The sequence below is a fragment of the Caretta caretta genome, chromosome 10 (assembly GCF_965140235.1).
Source record: "Caretta caretta isolate rCarCar2 chromosome 10, rCarCar1.hap1, whole genome shotgun sequence".
In the NCBI taxonomy this organism is placed as follows: domain Eukaryota; kingdom Metazoa; phylum Chordata; order Testudines; family Cheloniidae; genus Caretta; species Caretta caretta.
Genome location: NC_134215.1, coordinates 53,312,238 through 53,337,080, shown reverse-complemented (window position 1 = coordinate 53,337,080; position 24,843 = coordinate 53,312,238). Strand labels below are relative to the sequence as shown.

The 24,843-nt window shown below is 41.6% G+C and overlaps 1 protein-coding gene across 2 annotated transcripts in view; it reads right to left on the bottom strand.

Annotated features, from left to right (window-relative positions):
* RORA (RAR related orphan receptor A) overlaps nt 1-24,550 on the bottom strand; it is a 558,534-nt gene extending 533,984 nt beyond the window's left edge. The window contains exon 1 of one of the 2 annotated variants that reach the window (XM_048866510.2): nt 24,198-24,550. In XM_048866510.2, the coding sequence (XP_048722467.1) occupies nt 24,198-24,369 (172 nt within the window). In that variant the 5' untranslated portion in view covers nt 24,370-24,550. The remainder of the gene's footprint in view (nt 1-24,197) is intronic. The other variant, XM_048866507.2, reaches the window with a different exon arrangement.
* Nucleotides 24,551-24,843: the final 293 nt, after the last annotated feature.

The following is a 24,843-nucleotide window of genomic DNA, read 5'->3' as shown; positions in this document are numbered from 1 at the left end:
GAGAAGCACAGCTTTTGCTATTAAGGAGCTCATTTGAAAGCAATTGTTGATTTTTGCACTATAGGAATCAAGAGGTCTGTCTGTGTTACATTCTATTATTTGTACTTCATGTCTATTTTATAGTGTAATACATTTTGTATATCCAGAGCCATCATTAAAGAAAGGATCTGGTACCACTTTTACTTTTTACAGTTGTCAAAATAAAATGACAAACAAGTGAAAACTCATATGAAATATTCATGAAGCTCCTCAGACTCATTGCCATGTTCATTATTATGACTCCCAAGTCTAGGATGTTCAAGCCAGACTTCATATTCACTGGGCTAAATTCCACTCTCCGTTTCACCTATGAAATGCCATTGGGCCATAGAATTTAATCCAAAATTGCTTTTTAGAATTATTCTGCATCCAGTACTTACTTTTATGGGAGGTCTAAGGGATTCTATCTAAGGGATACAATCTAAGGGATTCTACTGCAGAAAAGCAGCCTCCCCCCTTCTCCCCACCCCCATATTGTGAGTCTGTAAAATAGAAAAAAAAAGCCAATAGGTCAGATCCCCAGCAAAAAAATCCTAATTGTATGGCCAAGGCATCTTCAAGAATAATTCCGCTAATAACTCCTGTTATTCAAGTATTGATTGGAGCTGGGGTTGTTTTTCCAAGGAACAGCAGATAATACCTCTTTACTATTCAGAATTGGTAGTGCATACTGCCATTCCATAATCATAGCTTTCTCTTAACAATCAGCCAATGTTACTTGTCAAATCTGTGTGCAAGAAGCACACGGTTGGAGCCTAATTTTGTCTACCCAGAAGGAAGCTTGTTAGGACAGCAGGGAGCAAAGCTAAATTTTGTGATACTATCAAGAAGTTTACTCGTGCTGAAAAACATCCTTCCCTGTAAATTGGGGAACAAGATGTTTAAGGAATAAATAAATGAGAAACACCTCAGGGTGAGAGAACTGAAATATGAACAGCTACAAAGAGACAAAACAGGGAAGAGAAACACTACTTCAACACGAGACACAGATGAACCTCACAGTCTTTGTTAGTGCACAGTGAAGGGGAAATGCTTCGTCTATTAAACTTTCAAATGTATTAACAGAACATGCAACAAATTAGTAAAATAAAGATCTACTAGACTAATATGTGGCTTAGTATTATCGCTAGCACTCATCCTGGTGCAAAAAGAACCAAACAAGAACACTTACCAAAAAAACCTGCGCAGCTGTTTGTCTTTCAGAAGCAGCACTACAGTACATCAATTTAGCAATTTGTCAACGTACTTGCATCTGCTCTAGTTGTTTGCCGCATCAATTTTCTGAAGCAAAACCTGTTTCCATTAATTGGTCATTACAACACGTTGAACCCAATGGTCCATCATTTGTTATAATTTTGTCATTAAAAAAAAAAAACAGCCTGGGAGATGATCTTTGCTAATAGGATACCACATCCCTTGCATTTGTTATTTTTCTAAAGCCTTCTCTACTGTTATTAAATTATTTAATAAAGACTCTTGTTATATGCCAGAGTCCTGCATTTGAATGGAATCTCTATACGTGGGGTCTTTTATTGGCTAATAAATGGAGCATAGTTCTATAATTTGGTACCTCTATCTTCCTTTCCAAAACCTAGCTCTTACATTTTGAAAATAAAATTGGGTACAGATTTTTAAGTGTACTCAGCATCTAGCATTGAGAACAACAATAGTAACAGTGTACATACCAATCAAGTAGATCTTTACTTTCCTAATACTTCCTTGCCCCCTCTTGCAGGAATAGAAATATTTCACTTAAAACTTGACTTTGAAAACAATGAGAACTGCTGAGCTCTTTGGAAAAATCTAGCTGAGAATGTTCTGTTATTAGTTTGCGACAAAATATTTTATATATCTTTTATTTAGATTTTAAGAAAATGATTTCACATCCTTTCTGAATGTTTATTTCCTATTATTTTAGGACTGATACGGGTTAAGATTCTGATCTCGTCCCCTTTATCCAACTCTCATCCTTCCAAAAAAGAAAAAGAGAAATCAATGTACTTTCTCTGCAGATTTAACACATACTATCTGACAATAGTTTGCATTAGCAAGACCCAGACAGAAAAGAACCAGCAGTATTTTAAGTCTTTTTCACTCTAGTTCAAAAGGACAAGGTGTTTGTGTGTATTGTAAAAGAGAGAAAACAAGTTTCAGGAAACATTTCTTTTCCAAAAGAAGGGAATTTTAGTTCTGATGAAGTGAGCTGTGGCTCACGAAAGCTCATGCTCAAATAAATTGGTTAGTCTCTAAGGTGCCACAAGTACTCCTTTTCTTAGTTCAGAGAGTAGTTGGAATGAGAGAGAAGATGGAGAAAATATACTGTCAAAAAGATATGCATTGGTTCTCATGAGACTTTTGAGGACTCTTTAATCTACCAGCCAATTCCGTTGGCTGGAAGTGCACATCAACAAAATTCAAACTGGAAATAAAATGCAAATTTTAACAGTGAGGTAGTAATCATTGGACCAGATTACCCAGGCATGTGGTCAATTCTCCATCACTTCGAGTTTTTAAATTAAGATTTCTGCAAGAAAGGATTTATTCCAACTCATGTTGTTGGGCATGATGGAGTAAATCACTGGGTAAAATACAGGTGGTCACATTTGATCATATTAATGTCCTTATTTGGCTTTAAAAATCTTTAAAATCCTTTGGTACAAAATGCAATTCCTACTTCTCCCACTTCCTCAAATGCAAACAAATCCCCTGCCCTTCCAAATGTCATACAGATATGTGATCATCAGCCATAATCTGTTAATAATAAATTAAGCTCAGAAGCAGGGTAGGAAGAAAAGTGAATGTAGAATTCTATTGTCCCCATTCCCAGACTCATCTATTCACAAGCATGATTCACTGCCTAGGTTCCACAGCAGAACCCAGGCTGTGGATTTTAGTGGCAGAAAGTCCACTTGGAAGAGTCAATTCAAGCAAATCTGACTCACCTACCCCTAACGCCCGCAGAAAACCAACCCATTCATTCGTGGTTCAAAGATTCGTCATCTGTTCCAAGCTCTTATATGTTTGGAGTTGGGGAGGGGGGGGGGGGGGAGAGGAATGGTTTGGGAAGAGTGGAGGAGTTTTCCTGTTTAAAAAGGAGAAAGGAGGGAAACTTGTGACATGCCCAAACTAGGGCCTCGAAAAAGTAGCAGACATCCTGATTCAACAGTGTGTTCGCATTAAACAGAGCTCCCAGTAATCACGAAGCCATGCACACTGCATAGCACACCACACCATAAGAAGAGCAATGAACATCACTCTACCATTGGTTTCAGAGGAACAGCCGTGTTAGTCTGTATTCGCAAAAAGAAAAGGAGTACTTGTGGCACCTTAGAGACTAACCAATTTATTTGAGCATGAGCTTTCGTGAGCTACAGCTCACTTCCTCAGATGTTTACCGTGGAAACTGCAGCAGACTTTATATACACACAGAAATCATGAAACAATACCTCCTCCCACCCCACTGTCCTGCTGGTAATAGCTTATCTACATCTGATGAAGTGAGCTGTGGCTCACGAAAGCTCATGCTCAAATAAATTGGTTAGTCTCTAAGGTGCCACAAGTACTCCTTTTCTTTTAGCTTATCTAAAGTGATCAACAGGTGGGCCATTTCCAGCACAAATCCAGGTTTTCTCACCCTCCACCCCCCCACACAAATTCACTCTCCTGCTGGTGCTAGCCCATCCAAAGTGACAACTCTTTACATAATCAAGTCGGGCTATTTCCTGCATAGATCAAGGTTTTCTCACATCCCCCCCACCCCCATACACACACAAACTCACTCTCCTGCTGGTAATAGCTCATCTAAACTGACCACTCTCCAGGTTTAAATCCAAGTTAAACCAGAACATCTGGGGGGGGGGGGGGGGTAGGAAAAAACAAGAGGAAACAGGCTACCTTGCATAATGACTTAGCCACTCCCAGTCTCTATTTAAGCCTAAATTAATAGTATCCAATTTGCAAATGAATTCCAATTCAGCAGTTTCTCGCTGGAGTCTGGATTTGAAGTTTTTTTGTTTTAAGATAGCGACCTTCATGTCTGTGATTGCGTGACCAGAGAGATTGAAGTGTTCTCCGACTGGTTTATGAATGTTATAATTCTTGACATCTGATTTGTGTCCATTTATTCTTTTACGTAGAGACTGTCCAGTTTTGTCCCTAGCAATCTTTTGAAGCGGCAGCAGTTTGATCAGACTGTCTGAGTCTGCCAAGTGGGGACTTGTAACCCTGCAAATGAGGGTTCATATAAAGTAGGGCCATGGCACCTGCAGCTTCCTACAAGGACTGTACCTACAGACAAATCAAATGCTGTAAGTGAGTATGCTCAATCCCATCACCGGCCATTAGCAACTTAATTCATTACTGTTGAGCAACCTCAATAGTGTTGCTATGCATTTTTAGAAGTGCTTCCCCTGCCCCTTTGTATACAATAACTCTGTGGAAGCCGACTACCCAGGGGATTGAATATGTTGTTCCAGGAAGTGCCCTGCAGTCTCCACAGTGCCTACATTCACAGTTTCTTCACCATGTGAAGTGTTAAACAAATTCTAAGGAACAGGCACCTTGTCATTTGGAATATTCATGAGCCAAGTCCACTAACGATGCATAACCTGAATTTATGATCATGTCTATATCCTTCTAAGGGCTCTCTTTATTCCTCTGTGTGACCATGTTTTCTTTATACAGGTAAAACACTAAGATACCATTTGTTAAGGCAGTACCTTAAATACAGTACGTGTTCCACAGTATGTTTTTATGAAATAACTATTGTGAGCAGAGATATTCATGCTTAAAACAAAACACTGAAAAATGAAAGTCTTGTAAAAAACAAACACCAGACAAAAGTTTTAAGAGATAAGTTCTGAGAAAAAAAATCTCTCATTGGAAATAACAAATCTATGTTTAGTACCTTGTGTTAATTTCAATTGCTCCGACATTTACACTTATACTCAATTGCAATGATTAGACATTAGATCAAGGTCACTTCATGACAAAAACACACCTTTCTAAGACCAAGAAAAGTTGGAAAACTACTCCGAAGACCCCACATGCGATGTTACAAACACACATACAATATATACACACACACAAAATATACAATGATTTTATTTTCCACACCAGGGGGAGGAGGGAAAGGGGGGAGAGTACAAGAAGAGGAGGGAAAACAAAGTTATCCCCTAGTTAAGAACTGAGGTTAGGAAATGTGCAACCTTAACTCTAACATGCTATCATTACTCTGTCCCCTGCTGTGCATAATAGAATAGTATTGGTCTCATAATTGAAACTATTGCTCTAAGGCAATACAAAATTCATTGTATCTTAAATGCCTGCATAATGACTTCAGTTTCCTGCCCTCCCCCCCACTACCTGCAGAAATTTCATTATAGCTTGAGACCTTTTTTGTATCAAATACTGTACACAGAGAGGAGTAGCTACAACATAAATGTCTCAGGGTATGTCTACACTACGAAATTAGGTCGAATTTATAGAAGTCGGTTTTATATATTCGAGTGTGTGTGTCCCCACGGAAAATGCTCTAAGTGCATTAAGTACATTAATTCGGCGGAGTGCTTCCACAGTACCGAGGCAAGCGTCGACTTCCAGAGTGTTGCACTGTGAGTAGTTATCCCACAGTTCCCGCAGTCTCCGCTGCCCATTGGAATTCTGGGTTGAGATCCCAATGCCTGATGGGGCTAAAACATTGTCGTGGGTGGTTCTGGGTACATGTCGTCAGGCCCCCCTTCCTCCCTCCCTCCGTGAAAGAAAGGGCAGACAATCGTTTTGCACCTTTTTTCCTGAGTTACCCCTGCAGACGCCATACCACGGCAAGCATGGAGCCCGCTCAGCTCACTGTCACCATATGTCTTCTGGGTGCTGGCAGACATGGTACTGCATTGCTACACAGCAGCAACAACCTCTTGCCTTGTGGCAGCAGACGGTACAGTAGGACTGGTAGCCGTCATCATCATGTCCGAGGTGCTCCTGGTCGCCTCTGTGAGGCCGATCAGGAGCGCATGGGCAGACATGGGCACAGGGACTAAAGTTGGAGTAACTTGACCAGGTCATTCTCTTTAGTCCTGCAGTCAGTCCTATTGAACCATCTTATGGTGAGCAGGCAGGCGATACGGATTGCTAGCAGTCCTCTTGTACCATCTTCTGCCGAGTAGCCATGAGATGTGGATGGCATGCAGTCCTTCTGCACCGTCTGCTGCCAGCCAAAGATGTAAAAGATAGATGGAGTGGATCAAAACAAGAAATAGACCAGATTTGTTTTGTACTCATTTGCAACCTCCCCCCTCCCCTGCCTCCTGTCTAGGGGACTCATTCCTCTAGGTCACACTGCAGTCACTCACAGAGAAGGTGCAGCAAGGTAAATCTAGCCATGTATCAATCAGAGGCCAGACCAACCTGCTTGTTCCAATAAGAACAACAACTTAGGTGCACCATTTCTTATTGGAACCCTCCGTGAAGTCCTGCCTGAAATACTCCTTGATGTAAAGCCACCCCCTTTGTTGATTTTAACTCCCTGTAAGCCAACCCTGTAAGCCATGTCGTCAGTCGCCCCTCCCTGCGTCAGAGCAACGGCAGACAATCGTGCATCTGAGTTGAGAGTGCTGTCCAGAGCAGTCACAGTGGAGCACTCTGGGATAGCTCCCGGAGGCCAATACCATCGAATTGTGTCCACAGTACCCCAAATTCGACCCGGCAAGGCCGATTTAAGCGCTAATTCACTTGTCAGGGGTGGAGTAAGGAAATCGATTTTAAGAGCCCTTTAAGTCGAAATAAAGGGCTTCATCATGTGGACGGGTGCAGGTTTACATCGATTTAACGCTGCTAAATCCAACCTAAAGTCCTAGTGTAGACCAGGGCCAAGACATTAAAGATCCTTTGAGACACTAACAATAAGATTAGGCTAAGTCGATGAATATAAAATATCACTGAAAGAAAGATTATATTCTACCCACACACATAAGCAAAGGGGTAGCACATGGGGCAGATCAAATTCAAGTAACAGAGTAGCTGGAGTAACATAAATATTGGATTTAGTCTGTAGTTCAGCAGAACCATCTCTTCACTAGGTTTCAAAATGGTTTCTGTTCAGATTTATTCAGAGCGCTTTTAAAAACAACAACAAAACATAGCTAGTACTAGGCTCCACTGTACCGTTGAGCACGTTTCCGGGGGGAAGGGGAATTGAACATGACCCAATGGAAGAGGATGGATCTGGCCTTAACTTACTGAGAAGGTGCTGAAGAACTACCTGAACTGCTGCCAAAAAAAGCAAAATCTGAAAAGACAGCAAAAAAAGTCATCCAACAAGTATCACCCAATCCTAAACCTTTCCCTTTGCTTTAAGAAGCACCAGAGAATAAAATAAAAACCTCTTTGAAGGCAATTTGGGGGCTGATCTCAGCTTTTAGGTTACAAAATGCATTTGCTCATAAAGCCGCCTTACAGCACCCTACTGTTAGATCACAACAAAATATTTTCCTAATATTTGCATTGCTCCTGGACCATAAAAACAGCCTTTCATTTTAATCTGCTTAACACTCTGTGGGAAAGGGCCTCTAATTTCCCAGCACTGTGATAAGACAAATAATTCATATAAAACGTTAGCACAATATCTACAGTGAAAGCATTTAGTCAGAGCTCATTGGAAACAATGGGGTGCTGGAGTAAAGCTATAAGAAGCATGTATTTGAGACCTCATCATGCATTAAAGCACATACCGTTGCACTTCAGAGTAAAGACAAGGTCATCATTTACAAAATGAGAGCTGTGCAGAGGCAATGGATCAATTGAATTTTTTTTTTTAATATAGATGCTTCAGCTTCTCCAATTCCCTCTGCTTCCCCAGTCAATCCAGTGCCATCTCCATTCCCCAGTCCTCTATGCCAGGGGTTCTAAACCTCTCTCTTTCTGAGCCCTCCCTCTCCACCCCAACCTGCTAGAAAAACTCCACGGCCCAGCTGTGCTACAACCACTGTTTTTTCTGCATATAAAAGCCAGGGCCAGTGTTAGGGGGTGGTAAGGAGGGCAACTGCCCAGGCCCCCACACCGCATAGTGGGCACCATGAAGCTAACTTGCTCAGGCTTTGGCTTCAGCCCCAGGTAATGAGGTTTGGGGGCCCGGGCTGCAGTCCCACGATGTCTGATTTGTGTCCATTTATTCTTTTACGTAGAGACTGGCCGGTTTGGCCAATGTACATGGCAGAGGGACATTGCTGGCACATATGACATTAGTAGATGTGCAGGTGAATGAGCCTCTGATGGTGTGGCTCATGTGGTTGGGTCCTCTGATGGTGTCGCTAGAGTAGATATGGGGACAGAGTAGGCAACGGGGTTTGTTACAGGGATTTGTTCCTGGGTTAGTGTTTCTGTGGTGTGGTGTCTAGTTGCTGGTATATGCTTCAGGTTGGGGGGCTGTCTATAAGCAAGCTCTGGCCTGTCTCAGACATCAGGAATGGTAACATACAAAAACCAGTCGGAGAACACTTCTATCTCCCTGGACAGTCTATAGCGGATTTAAGAAGTAGCCATACTTCAACAAAAAAACTTCAAAAACAGAGTTCAAATAGAAACGGCAGAGCTACAATTCATTTGCAAATTTAACACCATTGATTTGGGTTTGAATAGGGACTGGGAGTGGCTGGCTCACTACAAAAGCAATTTTCCTTCTCTTGGTATTGACAGCTCCTCATCTATTATTGGGAGTGGACCACATCCACCCTGATTGAATTGGCCCTCTCAACACTGGTTCTCCACTTGTAAAGTAACTCCCTTCTCTTCATGTGTCAGTATATTTATGCCTGGATCTGTAATATTCACTCCATGCATCTGAACAAGTGGGTTTTTTACCCACAAAAGCTTCTGCCCAAATAAATCGGTTAGTCTTTAAGATGCCATGGACTCCTCGTTGTTTTTCCCGTCTAAATAGTTGGTTGTGAAGGTCCCATTAGGGTAATGGGCCATTAGGAAAAACAACAGGCCTTAGGAAAAGCTTATCCCCTTCCTGGTGATCATTCCTTGGGCAGTTTGGCCAGTCTGTAAGCAAAGGCTGCTATGACTCTCCAAGGGCACATGACCAGCCCACATGACTCTGGACTCCATTTTGAGGGTCTGTGTTTTTCCACAAGCTGGTCTGGGAACTGAGTTTGGAACAAAGGATGCCCGCCCTGTGCTAATGCTATATAAGGCAGGGAGTGACATCACTGGTTGTTCTTCACTCCCCCACAACTGAGCACCTAGGAGAAGCTCCAAGAGAGAAGGACTTGGAAGAGGGGTGGGGATCCTGCAAACCAAGTGCAGCTTGTGCCTTGAGAATCTGCAAGCCTGCTTGTATCATTAGTAGGGCTGTCGATTAATCGCAGCTAACTCACATTAATTTTTATTGTAATTAATTTTTGAGTTAATCGCGATTAACCACACTGTTAAACAATAGAATACCAATTGAAATTTATTAAATAGTTTGGATGTTTTTCTACATTTTCATATATATTGTATTCTGTGTTGTAACTGAAATCAAAGTGTATAATTTATTACAAATATTTGCACTGTAAAAATTATAAGAAATACTATTTTTCAATTCACCTCATACAAGTACTGTAGTGCAATCTCTATCATGAAAGTGCAACTTACAAATGTAGATTTTTTTATTGTTACATAACTGCACTCAAAAACAAAACTATGTAAAACTTTAGAGTCTACAAGTCCACTCAGTCCTACTTCTCATTCAGCCAATTGCTAAGACAAAAAGGTTTGTTTACATTTATGGGAGATAATGCTGCTCACTTCTTATTTACAATGTCACCAGAAAGTGAAAATAGGCATTCGCATGGTACTTTTGTAGCTGGCATTGCAAGGTATTTACATGCCAGATATGGTAAACATTCATATGCTCCTTCATGCTTCGGCCACCATTCCAGAAGACATGCTTCCATGCGGATGACGCTCGCTAAAAAATAATGCGTTAATTAAATTTGTGACTGAACTCCTTGGAGCAGAATTGTATGTCTCCGGCTCTGTTTTACCCACATTCTGCCATATATTTCATGTTGTAGCAGTCTCGGATGATGACCCAGCACATGTTGTTCATTTTAAGAACACTTTCACTTCAGATCTGACAAAACGCGAAGAAGGTACCAATGTGAAATTACTAATGATAACTACAGCACTCGACACAAGGTCTGAAGTGCCCTCCAAAATCTGAGAGGGACGAGATGTGGAGCACGCTTTCAGAAATCTTAAAAAAGCAACACTCTAGTGCAGAAACTACAGAACCTGAACCTCCAAAAAAGAACATCAACCTTCTGCTGGTGGCATCTCACTGAGATAATGAAAATGAACATGCATCAGTCCACACCACTTTGGATTGTTTTCGGGCAGAACCAGTCATCAGCATGGACGCATGTCCTCTGGAATGGTGGCTGAAGAATGAAGGGACATATGAATCTTTAGCACATCTGACACGTAAATATCTTGTGATGCTGACTACAACAGTGCCATGAGAACACCTGTTCTCACTTCCAGGTGACAATGTAAACAAGAAGTGGGCAGCATTATCTCCTGCAAATTGTAACCAAACTTCTTTGTCTGAGCGATTGGCTGAACAAGAAATAAGACTGAGTGGACTTACAGGCTCTAAAATTTTACATTGTCTTATTTTTGAATTCAGGGTTTTTGTTTTGTTTTTTTTACATAATTATGCATAATTCTGTAATTGTAAGTTCAACTTTCATGATAAAGAGACTGCACTACAGTCCTTATATTAGGTGAATTGAAAAATACTATTTCCATTTTTTATAGTGCAATTACTTGTAATCAAAAATATATATAAAGTGAGCACTGTACACTGATTGAAATCAATATATTTTAAAATGTAGAAACATCCAAAAATATTTAAATAAATAGTATTCTATTAACAATATGATTAATCACACAATACAATTTTTAAATCAAACAATTAATCACGATTAATTTTTTTAATCGCTTGACAGCCCTAACCATCAGTCAGGGTGAGAGGTTGTTAATTCAAATCCTATCCTTCTAGTATGTTAAGCTTAGTTTGTGTTTTTGTTTATTTATTAGGTAATCTGCTTTGATCTGTTTACTATTACTTAAAATCTATCTTTTGTAGTTCATAAACTTGTTTTATGCTTCATCTTAACCAATAAATTTGTAGTGAAGTGCTTGGGAATCTTAGCTCTAGGGGCAGGGGCTGTTGTATTTCCTCTCCACATTGAGGGAGGGGCGAACTCTACAAGTTTACATTTTACAAATACCTGTGCAGTGCAAGATGGTACAATTCTGGGTTTATACTCCAGAGGTGGGGGGTGCATGCCCAGCGAGCTGGGAAATTGGCTGCCGTCTGCTGGTTGCACTCAGGTAGCCCAGTTTGGGTGAGTGACAGCACCTGCTGTACTGCTGGGTGAGAACATGGCCTGGGTGAGGCTGCCTGTGTCCCCAAACCTAGTTGTGAGTCTCAGGGTGGGCGCAGTGGTTCCCACAGCTCCCAGACTGCACTCCAGGGGTGACAAGCTGTCACACACTGCTCTATACTGTTAGCTTCCTTTGGGCCTTTTCAATACCCTCTCTTGGGTGTCCTGGCTTCTCCAATACCATCCCATGGTTTCCCACAATCACTCCGTTGCTCTCTCATGGTTCCTTTGCCCGTAACCCAAGTTTTCCTACTGCTGGCTGTTCTAATCCTCTCTCACCTTTCAAATGCCTCCAGAGTGCCCTGTCTCAAAGGTCTGCCAGGACTGACACAGGTGGAGACAAGCAGCTCTGCAAATATTTTCTAAGCATCTTTCAGAGGTGCCAGGAAGGCTTGCACATGCCCCTATCCAGCGACTGACCACCCTTTATCTAAGTCCCTGAAGACATTCTAGTTCTGCAGCCTCTGCTGAGAAAAGAGGGAGGTGGCACGATAGGCAGTGGGAGTGCAGAGGAGAGGCAGCAACCGAAACATCCCAGGCAAACCACTCTTGCAGTTTCAAGCTTGGCAGAGAAGGATAAGAGATGAGTTGGGAGATGTAAGCCAGCCTGCCTGCCTCTGACACACTTAAGGCTACAGCTGAGAGATGCAATTAAGACAATCTAAGCCCCAGCACAGACACCCATATACTGCCAATATAGGTAGAGTTCTTCCACCAACCTAGCTACTACCTCTTGAAGAGGTGGATTTACTATAGCAATGGAAAAAAAGCCTTCCACAGCTGTAGTGAGTGTCAGCACAAAGCGGTGTAACCGCAGCGCTGCTAGTGTAGACATAGGCAAAGACAGGGAAGCCTGTCAGAGCGGCAAAATACATCTTAACTAGTAGTAGACCTCAGCCTCTATCCTGCAAACATCAATGGACATGCTTAACTTTACACATTGTGAGCGGTGCCACTGACTTCAGTGGGGCAACTCACAGTGCATGTGAGTTAACTCAGTGCATGTGCTTAAGCATCTGCAGGATGGGAACACTAGTTAGGAATGTAAAACACTCCCAATCTAGAATCCAAAATTTGTTTTCATGTTGGTACTGCATGACCAATTACTAAGCAGAAACTGCACACTGATTTTCCATGGAAGTAAGGTTAATACAGTTAAGGAAGTACACTGCGATTTCAAATATGAAATAAAATGCCACCACAGACACAGTAATAAAAATCAAGAGGACCTTTAATAGAACATTTTCAAATATTTTTTAAAATTATCCATTGCTTATAAACAGGCTCTTAGAAGTATTAAAATAACATCTCTTTTGCTGTTTGTTTTGTACTTTCCTAATGGTCAGCCAATTACTTGGAAAGAGAGAGAGAGTATTTAACAGAGTTTGAAATTACTGTAAAAAGAAAAGGAGTACTTGTGGCACCTTAGAGACTGACCAATTTATTTGAGCATAATAAATGCTCACTGCTACAGCTCACTTCATTGGATGCATACTGTGGAAACTGCAGAAGACATTATATACACAGAGACCATGAAACAATACCTCCTCCCACCCCACTGTCCTGCTGGTAATAGCTTATCTAAAGTGATCATCAAGTTGGGCCATTTCCAGCACAAATCCAGGTTCTCTCACCCTCCGCCCCCCCCCCCCCCCCCCACACACACACAAACTCACTCTCCTGCTGGTAATAGCTTATCTAAAGTGACCACTCTCTTTACAATGTGTATGATAATCAAGGTGGGCCATTTCCAGCACAAATCCAGGTTTTCTATCCCCCCACCCTTTTTCCAAAAACCACACACACAAACTCACTCTCCTGCTGCTAATAGCTTATCCAAAGTGACCACTCTCCCTACAATGTACATGATAATCAAGGTGGGCCATTTCCAGCACAAATCCAAGTTTAACCAGAACGTCTGGGGAGAGTGGGGGGTAGGAAAAAACAAGGGGAAATAGGCTACCTTGCATAATGACTTAGCCACTCCCAGTCTCTATTTAAGCCTAAATTAATAGTATCCAATTTGCAAATGAATTCCAATTCAACAGTTTCTCGCTGGAGTCTGGATTTGAAGTTTTTTTGTTGTAATATAGCAAATTTCATGTCTGTAATTGCGTGACCAGAGAGATTGAAGTGTTCTCCGACTGGTTTATGAATGTTATAATTCTTGACATCCGATTTGTGTCCATTTATTCTTTTACGTAGAGACTGTCCAGTTTGACCAATGTACATGGCAGAGGGGCATTGCTGGCACATGATGGCATATATCACATTGGTGGATATGCAGGTGAACGAGCCTCTGATAGTGTGGCTGATGTTATTAGGCCCTGTGATGGTGTCCCCTGAATAGATATGTGGGCACAATTGGCAACGGGCTTTGTTGCAAGGATAGGTTCCTGGGTTAGTGGTTCTGTTGTGTGGTATGTGGTTGTTGGTGAGTATTTGCTTCAGGCTGGGGGGCTGTCTGTAGGCAAGGACTGGCCTGTCTCCCAAGATTTGTGAGAGTGTTGGGTCATCCTTCAGGATAGGTTGTAGATCCTTAATAATGCATTGGAGGGGTTTTAGTTGGGGGCTGAAGGTGACGGCTAGTGGCGTTCTGTTATTTTCTTTGTTAGGCCTGTCCTGTAGTAGGTGACTTCTGGGAACTCTTCTGGCTCTATCAATCTATCTTTCAAGGCCAACTATCTGCAACTTTCATAATCACACTGCAACTGACTAACAAAACCCTTATCTAAAATTGTGCATCTAAAATATTATGCGTGGAGAGAAGACTTCCTGGTACACCCCATTTTCTTTGGGATTGGTTTCATTTTATTTTTTAATATACACAGGATTTAGAGTATGTTTTGTGCTGACAGATTTATGACTTCCAGAAAAGTATTAACAAACGTTGTGTATTAGCTTGTCTTAGCAAATGTCAAGTCTTCTTTCAAAGGCATAGTTAAAATCATCTCTCTCTGTCCTTACTTACAGTAGTACTTGGCAATCGCAGGTGCACAACTGACATAGACTTTGCTTGGCAAAATAGTCTATCAGTTTGCAAGTTCCATATGAATAGCCACTGTTTTCCATTTATAGGTGATCAAGAAGGAAAAAATCTCAATTTAAAATACTCTCACACTCATCTGACGGGGGCAGGAGGGAGGGTGGAATCCTACAACCTGTGTTTCCCAAGCCATGGCCTTGATTTTATTCTTGACTGTATATCACAGACCTCATACCAGTGTCAAAGCAGTCAAGTAAAACTCTATTAATACATAATTTAATTTTCCCCACCATGTCCATAATTGTATGTGTGTTTCAGCAACCTGTTTATACGTTACTTCACAGGTACACAGAAAAACTGCCCTCTAAATGCTGCCAAATCTTAATTTCCATTGGGTAGGTAGGTGATGGTTCAGATAAAGTTGTACTCAAGCATATCCCATATACGCCACTGTATATCAGGGTTTATTTTTTCCTATTGGCTTCACTCACACACACACACACACACACACTCTTTTTCCAGGCAAATTTTTTTTATGGCAACTGGTAAGTTGTAATGTATTTCATTAAGCATTTAATGCATAGTGAGATCTAAAATATCTAAAAGCATGCATCTACTAGTGATTCCCACTGTGTGTAATGACATCTGCTCTGGGAAGCTATGGAGCTAGGGGCAACAGATCAGACAGTGCGCATGTACTACCTTCAAAAGCTAGCTCCACATGATCAGATATACATACATTATTCTTTACACAGAAACTCTCTTCCTGTGAGAATACTGCTGTATACTGCAAATTCTGACCTTCCCTGGGAAATACAAATTAGAGAAAAACGGTGCTTACTGCTCAAACCCGTTTTAGTATAATATTATGTTCTTACATTTTAACCGTATTTCCATTATTAGATATATTATATATTAGATGCCTCCAACACGTTTGAGTGGGCATGGAATTAAAGTGCATAAACACACAGTCAATTAATATAAAATATCCCACAACTTGTACAAAATAAAACATTTTGAAAACAGCAGCACTGTAGTTTTTCATTCCTGGATCACCACATCTCATGTACCTATGTGTGGTAAACGCATAGTACAACTACAAACTAACATCAATAAAACCTTTAACAAGATTAATTTGATTCTACAAGGGAGGTTATCATAATCCAACTCTGCTTTCTCACCTTCTGCTAGCAATTTCTCTCAGCTCCAGTTCAGCCACTAACTTTGTTCTCCATCACACCATCTATTCATGCTGCTGTAATACGAGCTCAAACACTGTTTGTAACAGCACAGCAATTCATCAGAAGTTGCCAGTTTCATAGTGCGCTGCTTTAGAAGTGAATGGAAATTGTTAGATTAAATTACAAATGAAACACTCTGCAGTAGGGCACCATTACTGGATCATTTATGTACATTTGGTTGAGCGTGAATTTTAACTGTTGTCCCTTAAACGCTGAAGCTTCTGTCCATGTGATTATTTGGGGGCGGGGGGGGAGCTTATGTGAGAAGAGGAAATTAAGTAGGTTGGGTAACAGCCATACACTTTCCCCATACCCCAAAAAGAAAAAGCACATTGCTTTATCAACAACACATGCTTCATGACAAGCTTCTTAAAGCCTCTGGTAATACCAGGGCATTTGGCATCATGCTTTGTAACACATTATTAAAGAAAGTAACTTTGTATAGAAATCTGTTTAATAAAGCAACGCAAGCAGGACCTGCAGACATACCACTTCCAGCTTCAGTTTTGTCAGATCTCAAAACCCAATGAGGCTTGGGGTTGCTCAGTGAATGAATGCAGACATATGCAATGAAGCTTACATAACTAGTAGTCATGAATTAGTAGACAGCACTCTTCATCTGCGACAGCACTGATTACTGATGTTAGTGTACTGTGCTGCTGGAAGTTGTGTCTTTCTGGTGAGATGTAATAACAAATACAGTCATGGAAGATTGCCAAGACTTCTTCCACAGGAATACAACAGTCCATCCCAGTGTTCTGACTGGGTAACTACATTCTATCTATCTAAACTCTCTCAGTGTGATGGTATTCTTCACTTGATGTCCTGTCCTATCTGTGCTATTACACAGCTGTCAAATTCCACACAAGAAGTGACTGGATTTCAACAACAGTTTAAGTTGTTTCTGATAGCAGTACAGTGTTTAAAAGTACCTGAGGATCCTTCCAAAGGAAAGATGCTATTAGGACAGGAATAATTATGAGATTTAAACTGTTGTAACACAAGCACATACAAATAGCAACTTCATAAAGACGACGTACTTTACATATGTAACTCCTATTGACATGCACCACTACCTACTGTTATGAGTTTATCAGCACAGACCAACAACAGGTATGCTGAAGTGCTCAACTGAAGTTCGTAGACAGAGAGAGCAGTGCTCAGTGTGGCGGTTCAGATCTCACAAAAGTTCATGCCAACCTCCTCTTCACTTTCAGTTAGGGAGAGAGGACAACCAGTATTAAAAACAAACCCAAAAAATAAAAATGTGAAATTTGGTGAGAATTTGCAAGTTTCACCCATCAGAACTTTGTGAAACTGAATTTTCACTCAAAACGGGTCCCACGCTAAGCTGAAAAATGCATTAAGTTTCTGAAGACATAGGGCTAAGCTTTGAATTTATGTAGTTTTGGGGAAAATTAAGGTTTCACAGAGCTTGATTAGGGAGACTGTTACATTCCAACGTCATTTACAAATCCCTCTTCTAATGACTTTTTTTCTTGTCCATGGATCAAGTAATTCTGCCATGACACTGCATCAGCTATTGCAACACACCACCATTATGAGTAGAGACACCTGCGTCACGGAGCAGTCTTTATGAATTTGAAACTCTAACAGCACTGCAAGCTAGGTTTCTAGAACAGAATTCAGCCATATCTGGCAGTCCTGTCATGCTTCCTCGCAACCCAGCTGGATCCTCATATATCCACTGGACTGAAGGGATGGCCTGCAATTGCTCCTCACTGCCATCAGCAGCAGCAGTTCCCCTAGATCCAAAGAGAGGAAGAGGAGGAGGAGTCATCAGCAAAAGGTGGCAGTGGCAGCAGCTGGCAAGGACAGAAGACTGGCCACAGATTCTTCCACCCAGATACCCTCTTCAGATAGACAGACACCTGCAACTACCCACATAGCTTGGGACCCAGTGTCCCGCACACACAAGCGGTCACCTGCACCCACCCATCCCAGACACATCAGCAACCTTACCACCTTTCAGACACCCCAGCATCCCTAGCCCCCCAACTATCATACACCACCACTGCCAGGTCCAGGCACTAATGCCACTACTTCTCCCCACCCCACACACCCTGCCCCAGTCAATCAGGGACTTCTGTCATTCATGAGAAATGTCACAAATGGAGCTACGCACAACTTGGCAGCTGTCAGGTTGACAGGTGTGGTTTCTCTGCTGAGCTTGAATTTCTTATAGGTGACAAAAGGAAATCTCACTTATTTATTGTCCAATTAGAAGGAGCTGGGGAGGGGAGTGGGTTAGATGGACTGATGCCTGACTAAATATTTTTAAAAGACATAAATGATGACTAAGGAGGAGGAATAGAATAGCAGGCAGCGAGAAAAATTGAGGTTCAAATGAAAAAGGTGAGGACAAATGGGATGAAAGCTATTTTAAAACAGTATCAGGAAAACATGACAGTGTTGAAGAGTTTCCCCAAGGTAAATGGTGAAAGCCCCATCATTTGAGAAATCTGAAACAACCTCTAAAACACGACTGCACCACATTAAAATGTACCATATTAAAGTATTTTCAACACATCCAAAATTTACTCAACTTCACTCTGTTACTAAAAAAAAAAAAAAAAAAAATGAAGCAGCAGCAGAAAGTTCACACCCCAAACAGGCAGCTAAAATTACAATGTTTTCTAACCAAGCAACATTTTGAATTATCTAAATTTCTCCCCCTTTTTTGGTGAAATACACAGCACCTGGGTCTGAACTTGCCAAAATAATCACTTAAAATATACCTCATGAACTTAAAAAGTGATTTTAGGAATTTTATTTCAAAAAGAAACAGTGTTTCCCTTCCTTTTTTCCATTTCAATTGTGTTCAAAATGCAATATACATACGGTTTTTTAAACCCAGTCCTTAATACAGTCAGCACCAAGCCTAACGTAAAGAAAAATGTATTTTTTTAAAAAAAATTGTACTTAGAACAATTATTTCATAATTATTTTAAACTGAAAGACATTTATTCTATTATATAGGTTATGCATAGGGCAGTTACCCAAACTTGTTGCTAACCGTCAAAATTAGCAAACAATATTAAAGCTAACTGAAACTTTTAAATTAATTATGTGTGCTGAACTTGGTGGTACCAGTCTCTCTTTCTTTCTCAAACATATTAAATATATCGTTTATCAACATTTTAACGAACATATTTTAATATTTTTCCACAGAGTACTTTTACTTCCCAGTTTTTTGGACCCATTATCTTACAAAATTAAATAACTCAAAATACTCAATCTTAAATATTGATGATGAAATCATTTTAAAGGTTAATTTTAGACATTATAAAACCTTAGGGCTAGATTCTTCTCTTCATTGCAGTCAGGTAAATCTGGACTAAATCCATTAACCTCAACGGAGTTACTCCACATTTCTCCAAGGCCAAATTTCTTTAGAATAGGAAACAAACAGTAGAAAAATCAGACAATTTTCAACAGCCAAAAAACTGTCCTGCCACTCAAATACAGTTCTATAACCTGAGCTATAATAGTCATATTGCCAATTAATCGCCATTTCCAAATGTGTTCTTCACTGGTTTACAGAGCTACAGAGATACGTTTAAAGTCAATAAAATAAAAAGACTAAGTTATGGTTTTATTGCAACAAGGGAACAGGACTGTTCCTGAGAAAACAATGCAAAAGTGGTATTATTGCTCTCATTCTACAAAAGGTTTAAAACTAAATGATTGGGGTTTTCTTTCAGATGCTTCATAGTACATCTCATTTACCCAACAGGCAAATCTACAGTCCTAATTCAGAAGCAGTGCTTCCAGAACAGCACTCAGTGTGATAAAAGTGTTCTGGAAATTTAAAGAAAATACTCAAAACTTGAAAACGCAAAGATCACGCACTAAACTGACAAATTTTGTTAGATCACAAATACTCTGTTTAGAACATCTGAAATATTTGCTAAGTGTGCAACTGCAGATGGAGATGTGGAATAAAGGGCTGATGCCACTATTCATTGATGTTATAATCAAATTACTCACAGCACAGGGCAAAAAATTAAATAAAATAAAAATCAGGAAATAATTAGTTTCAACTGGTGACCACAAAGACCCAAGTCCCAGCAAGGGATTGGGAAATGCAAGCAGACACTCAATTCATCAGAAAGACTTCAGGAAACCGTCTCCTATGTGCATGTAGCTTTCTGATCACCCCCACAAAACATTTAATACAATGTCCTCCAACAACATGAATGCTGCCTTTAAAATGTTCAACTTTCCTAACAAGATACCTGAAAAATGCATTGGGGGACATGAATAGGAAATTTTACTAAAACAATTTCTGTCTCTTCTCTCAACTGAGGGAGAACTTCTTTTTCCCATTTACTGACAATGCAAAAAAACAGAGTAATGGCCCGGAAAAGAAAAAATAACATTCTGCTTTCTAGTCCTCGCTCTGATAAACAGACAGGGGAGAAACTGCAGGACAGTATAACACAAACCCCTCGGCAAAAACTACTGCAGCTGACTGACATACTATTGATGACAGAAGGTGAGAAAAAAGCCTAGAGAACTTGGCTCCTGAGATTTGGACAACTGATGTTTCAGATTTAAAAAAATGAAAATGCAACATTTAAGCTTTGATGGGATAACAGAGAGCCCAGTCCAACATTTGTTATCATATTTTTTTCAAATATGTTCATTTTTAGAAGGAGGTAATAACACTGAGAGTCATAGACTGTGGTGTGTGGAGCACTTCCTGCTGATCCACAAACAGCTGGCTGGTCACATGATTCTGGCTTCTCCTTGTTTCCAGATGCTCAATAATTCATATATATTATATATACTCTCCCAGTATTACTTAACCATGTAAGCAACGGCTGTAGGTGCCTTAGGAATATTCTATGACTGCAGATGAAAGTGGAAGTGGTATATGCAATTGTGACTAGGGTGTGCAAAGTAGTCAATGAAGTCAATGCATACTATGAAGACATCTGAGAACATCTGTACAGTAATTAAACATGTATGGATTAGGGTTTAACCTAACGGAAAACTGGAAATCTACTGCCCTTACGTTAAAATAAACAACTAGAGTAGGTGACAACATCTTTATTTGAAAATATCAGGCTTTTTATCTGACTGTTGGCCACTTTTTTCAACCTAGTGTGTCATTATTCTTCCACACTACTCTATACCATTACTCAGTACCACCAGTCCACAGGTGATCTCTTTCTCACTCACATACACACTTATTAAAAGCATTTGCAAAGCAAGTACTATTATATATCCAAAAGCACAAGAATTAATTGTTATAATAAAGACCAACCTGTCAGAACAAAAGTAAAAATACCCACCCATTAGCAAAATTAAAAATAAAATAAAGCTATTTAGGGATCTGACACACCAGATATATAAGTGGTATCAGATACAGTATTTCAAATGTTACGGTAATTAAAGCTGCAGTTAAGAATCTAACTCTCATCATCTTTTTTCCCCCTAAGAGTCATCCACTACCCTTTTCTTCAATTCTTTATTTTCCTCAAATTCCCTGCTAAGAACAGCTAGTTCGGCTGCACAGCCCTGGGTACAGGTTTGCAATGGTAGCAGCTACTAAAATAGATGATACAGAAGAAATATTTCCAGTGTTTTAACTTTACTGATTTAAAAATCAAGGAATGCTTTTCTGGGTACCAATTCTGCAAACTGACCTGCATGTGTGTCTGGATGTGCCTGCATGGAGCACATTCCAGGATAACAACCTAAGAGATTAGTTGATGTGCTGAACATGTACACAAACACATTATTTGGCATTTACCTGTGTTACAGGGCTATTCTTTTCACCTGTACTCATACATGTGGTATTCATGCATTGTGAGGTCACCCCAATGTCAAGAAAATTTCCATATACTATATGTTCCCTTTATATGAAAAAAGCATAAAATCAACCTCAGGAATCTTTCAATAAATAAATAAATCACAAATCGGGGGGGGGGGGCTCAATTTCACCCAATATCTCCATCTAGGTCCTGCTTTCAAACAGCCTAAAAATGTTAATTACAATTCTCTGGTATTTTCTTGCAAAGTTACAGACCTTCACCTTTTAAATATTAGAAAGGCATAATCACCTAGTGTATAGGTCAATTTATTTTCAACACTGTAATCTATGTAACATTAATCCTGAATGCCGGCTCTAATTTTCTTATTGTTTGCAGTCTAGGAGCAGATTTGTATTTCCTACCAATCCCATTACATCATCCCTAAACCCAAGACATTTTCCTTCTTTAAATCATTCCGATCCCTACCCTCACCCCTACAAGGCACAAACAATTACTGTCCCTAAAAACATACACTCTCTCAGATATTAAAGACACAATTTCCAGGAGCTTTTGCTTTTGCATTGCTGCATGGATGCCTCCATCACTGACCTTCGTTTTTTCATTCAGATTGTTACATAACCTAGTGCTTGCGTGCAGTGTGTGTGTGTGTGTGTGTGTGTTTTTGTGTGTTAACCCCCCCCCCCCCAATTAATGCTACACAAGGGGGAGGAGGGACATATGGGTCAGCAGGTTAGCGGAAGCAAAGCCTAAACGATTCAGGATCACGAGCAAAACACCCCCATCCTCAGATATATTGCCTTCTCTTTTTATACATAAATACCTTACTAGTAGTCCATTACATAATTTATAAGGTCTAAAAGTTACAACGTCGCAAGACTAGTCTGAAGGTTGCCATCCCTCTCTTCCCACCCCTCTAAAAATCCCCATGTGCCAGCAATGACAATTAAAGCAGATTGAAACATATAGACTAACAACCACAAACTACGGCCGCTTTGAAAACATTCAGAAAACTCCTTAGCATTATTAAGGAAATTTTCTCTCGTGTTTCTGATTAACCTTGTTACATAACCGGCTTGCATTCCAAATCCACTGTCTCAAGCTCTAAATATATTCTTTGCAGCCAAAAGCTTTCTGCACACAAAAACCTTCCCCATCCTCCCGTCTTCTCCAGAGCCAGCTCTTCCTCGCCTCCCCCTCTCTCCTGCATTTGCATAACTGCGTGGTCATTATTCGGAAATTGCCTCTAATTAAATGTTTCAGCGTGTGTCATCTTGCTGGCTTTTACTGTACTCGGATTCCCTGAGTGGGAAGCTGCCTGGACGGGGGGGCGTGGCCAAAATGGGAAAAATACTGTAAAACACAAGCCAACACATGATCAGCCATATTCCAAACAACAACAACAAAAATCACACGCTCCGGGAGGAAGCAGGTTTTTCCCCGCACCACCAGAAAATGTTCCCCGACTCCCTGCAATCAGCCGGCAGCTGGCACAGGACCCCGGAGCCATGAGAGGACTGTGTGAGCAAGCCTGGCTGTCATTTCTTTAACAGATCAATATATGTATTTTTATTTAGTTAGTTTCCACCCTTCACCCAGTGATCCTACCGAGTCAGTTCCCCCTGGATGATAGCAGCGATTTATAAATTATTGACAGCGGGAATTAAAGCGGCATCTTTGTCCCTCTCGCTTTTTGTTTTTTCACAACCCTACATATATTTAAAACCCATCGACCTTAACCGCTCCTGTGCAGTGGGAAAAGAGGGGCAGCGGGTCTCTCCCTCCCTCTACAGCAGCAAACAGCTAGCATACAATGCTGTTGAAAGACAGTTACTTTCAGTAAAAGTGGGCAGGTAATGCTATAAACAACGCCGAACTTAAACTGGCCAGCACACGTTTCTCGCTGACCCATACTATTAAACATGCGGTTTGTATCATGAGAATGCTTAGATCATCATTAAACCAGCAATTAAAGGCTTTTTAAAAAAATTGTTTGCAATATTTTGTGACGGGGGGGGGGGGGTGGAGGAAAATCCATGAGATCAGGAAGATCCTTCTCTGCAAAGTTGTGCACCTTCAAGAAACGCCAGGAAATCAGCAACTTTTGGGACAGGGTTTTTTTTTTTTTTTTAAACACACCGAAGAAACAAATTAAAAAACACAGCATGCAAAAGAGTGGAGCAGTCAATCGCAGATCAGCAACCTCCTAATTAATCAGCGAGATCACATAAAACTCCCCCATTCCCAACAACAAACCTCAGCACGTCAGAGAAGAAACTGTCAAAAGCAGAAAGACAAGGAAAGGGTGGGGGAGAAGGACACTGCAGCTTTAAAAGTTTCTTTCCTTGAATTCTAATGATCCTGCTGGGGGCTGTTTTGTGTTTTAAGAATGTAATTCCAGGGGCATAGTTCCCATCTGAGTTTTGCAGGCGAGAAACTGGGAAATGGGAAAGCACCGAGCAGCTCCCTCTCTCTTTCAATATTTTTCCTCGAGTCTGTCCCTCCTCCTACAGCAATTAAAAGGAGCTGTAAAAGTTTGCCAGGTTGCATGGAGTGGCGAGTTGCTATTTTGTACCCGGCTCCCAATAAATCCCCCGGTGGCTTAATTGCTGCATCTCGCCCTTCTCTCCTACCCCGCTCTCTCCATTCCCACCCTCCCTATCCCAGCGCTCCCCCCTTCCCCAAGTCTCCCTACCTCTGCTGCCGCCGCCGCTGGAGTAGCTCTGCCTGCGGACTGGAGCCGGCGCTTCGCTTTTCCGGGCAGGCTCCAGGTTGACTGGGGTGTCCCTGGCGCCGGCGGCCGGCTCGGAGACGCTGCTGCCCGGCTCGGTGGCGGCTGGATCGGGGGCTGCCGGAGCGGACTCCATGTTTTTCCCGCTGTAGATGGCTTGGAGATGGCGAGCTCCTGCACTCCCTCTATCTTCTGTTTGCAGCGCGACTCTATGGTCGGCGGCAGCGGGGAGAGCGCGAGTCGGAGCCGGATGGGAGGCGAGCGCGCCGGGCTGTGACCACAGGCAGCGCTAGCGAGAGCCCCGCGTCCCCCCGCCTTCGCCGCCACGCGCGGCGCGGGCTGCCCAGCCCCGGCATGGGGGGCGGGGGGCTCCCGCTGCACAGCCGGCGGGGACACGCCCAGGCACGGCCGAGGCACCCGGCTGGTGGGTCAGGGAGCGGGCTTTGTACCACGCGTGTCCCGCCCCCACAGGGCTCGGCCAGGAGTGCCCCCCCCGGCCACCCCCAGGGGTTCAGGCAATTCTCCCCCTCCCGGGGCCAGGGCTGAGGCAGTAGCGGGGTTGAGTGGGACAGGGGAGGGGAAACCCAGCGCTGGGCATGGTGCCCCCCGG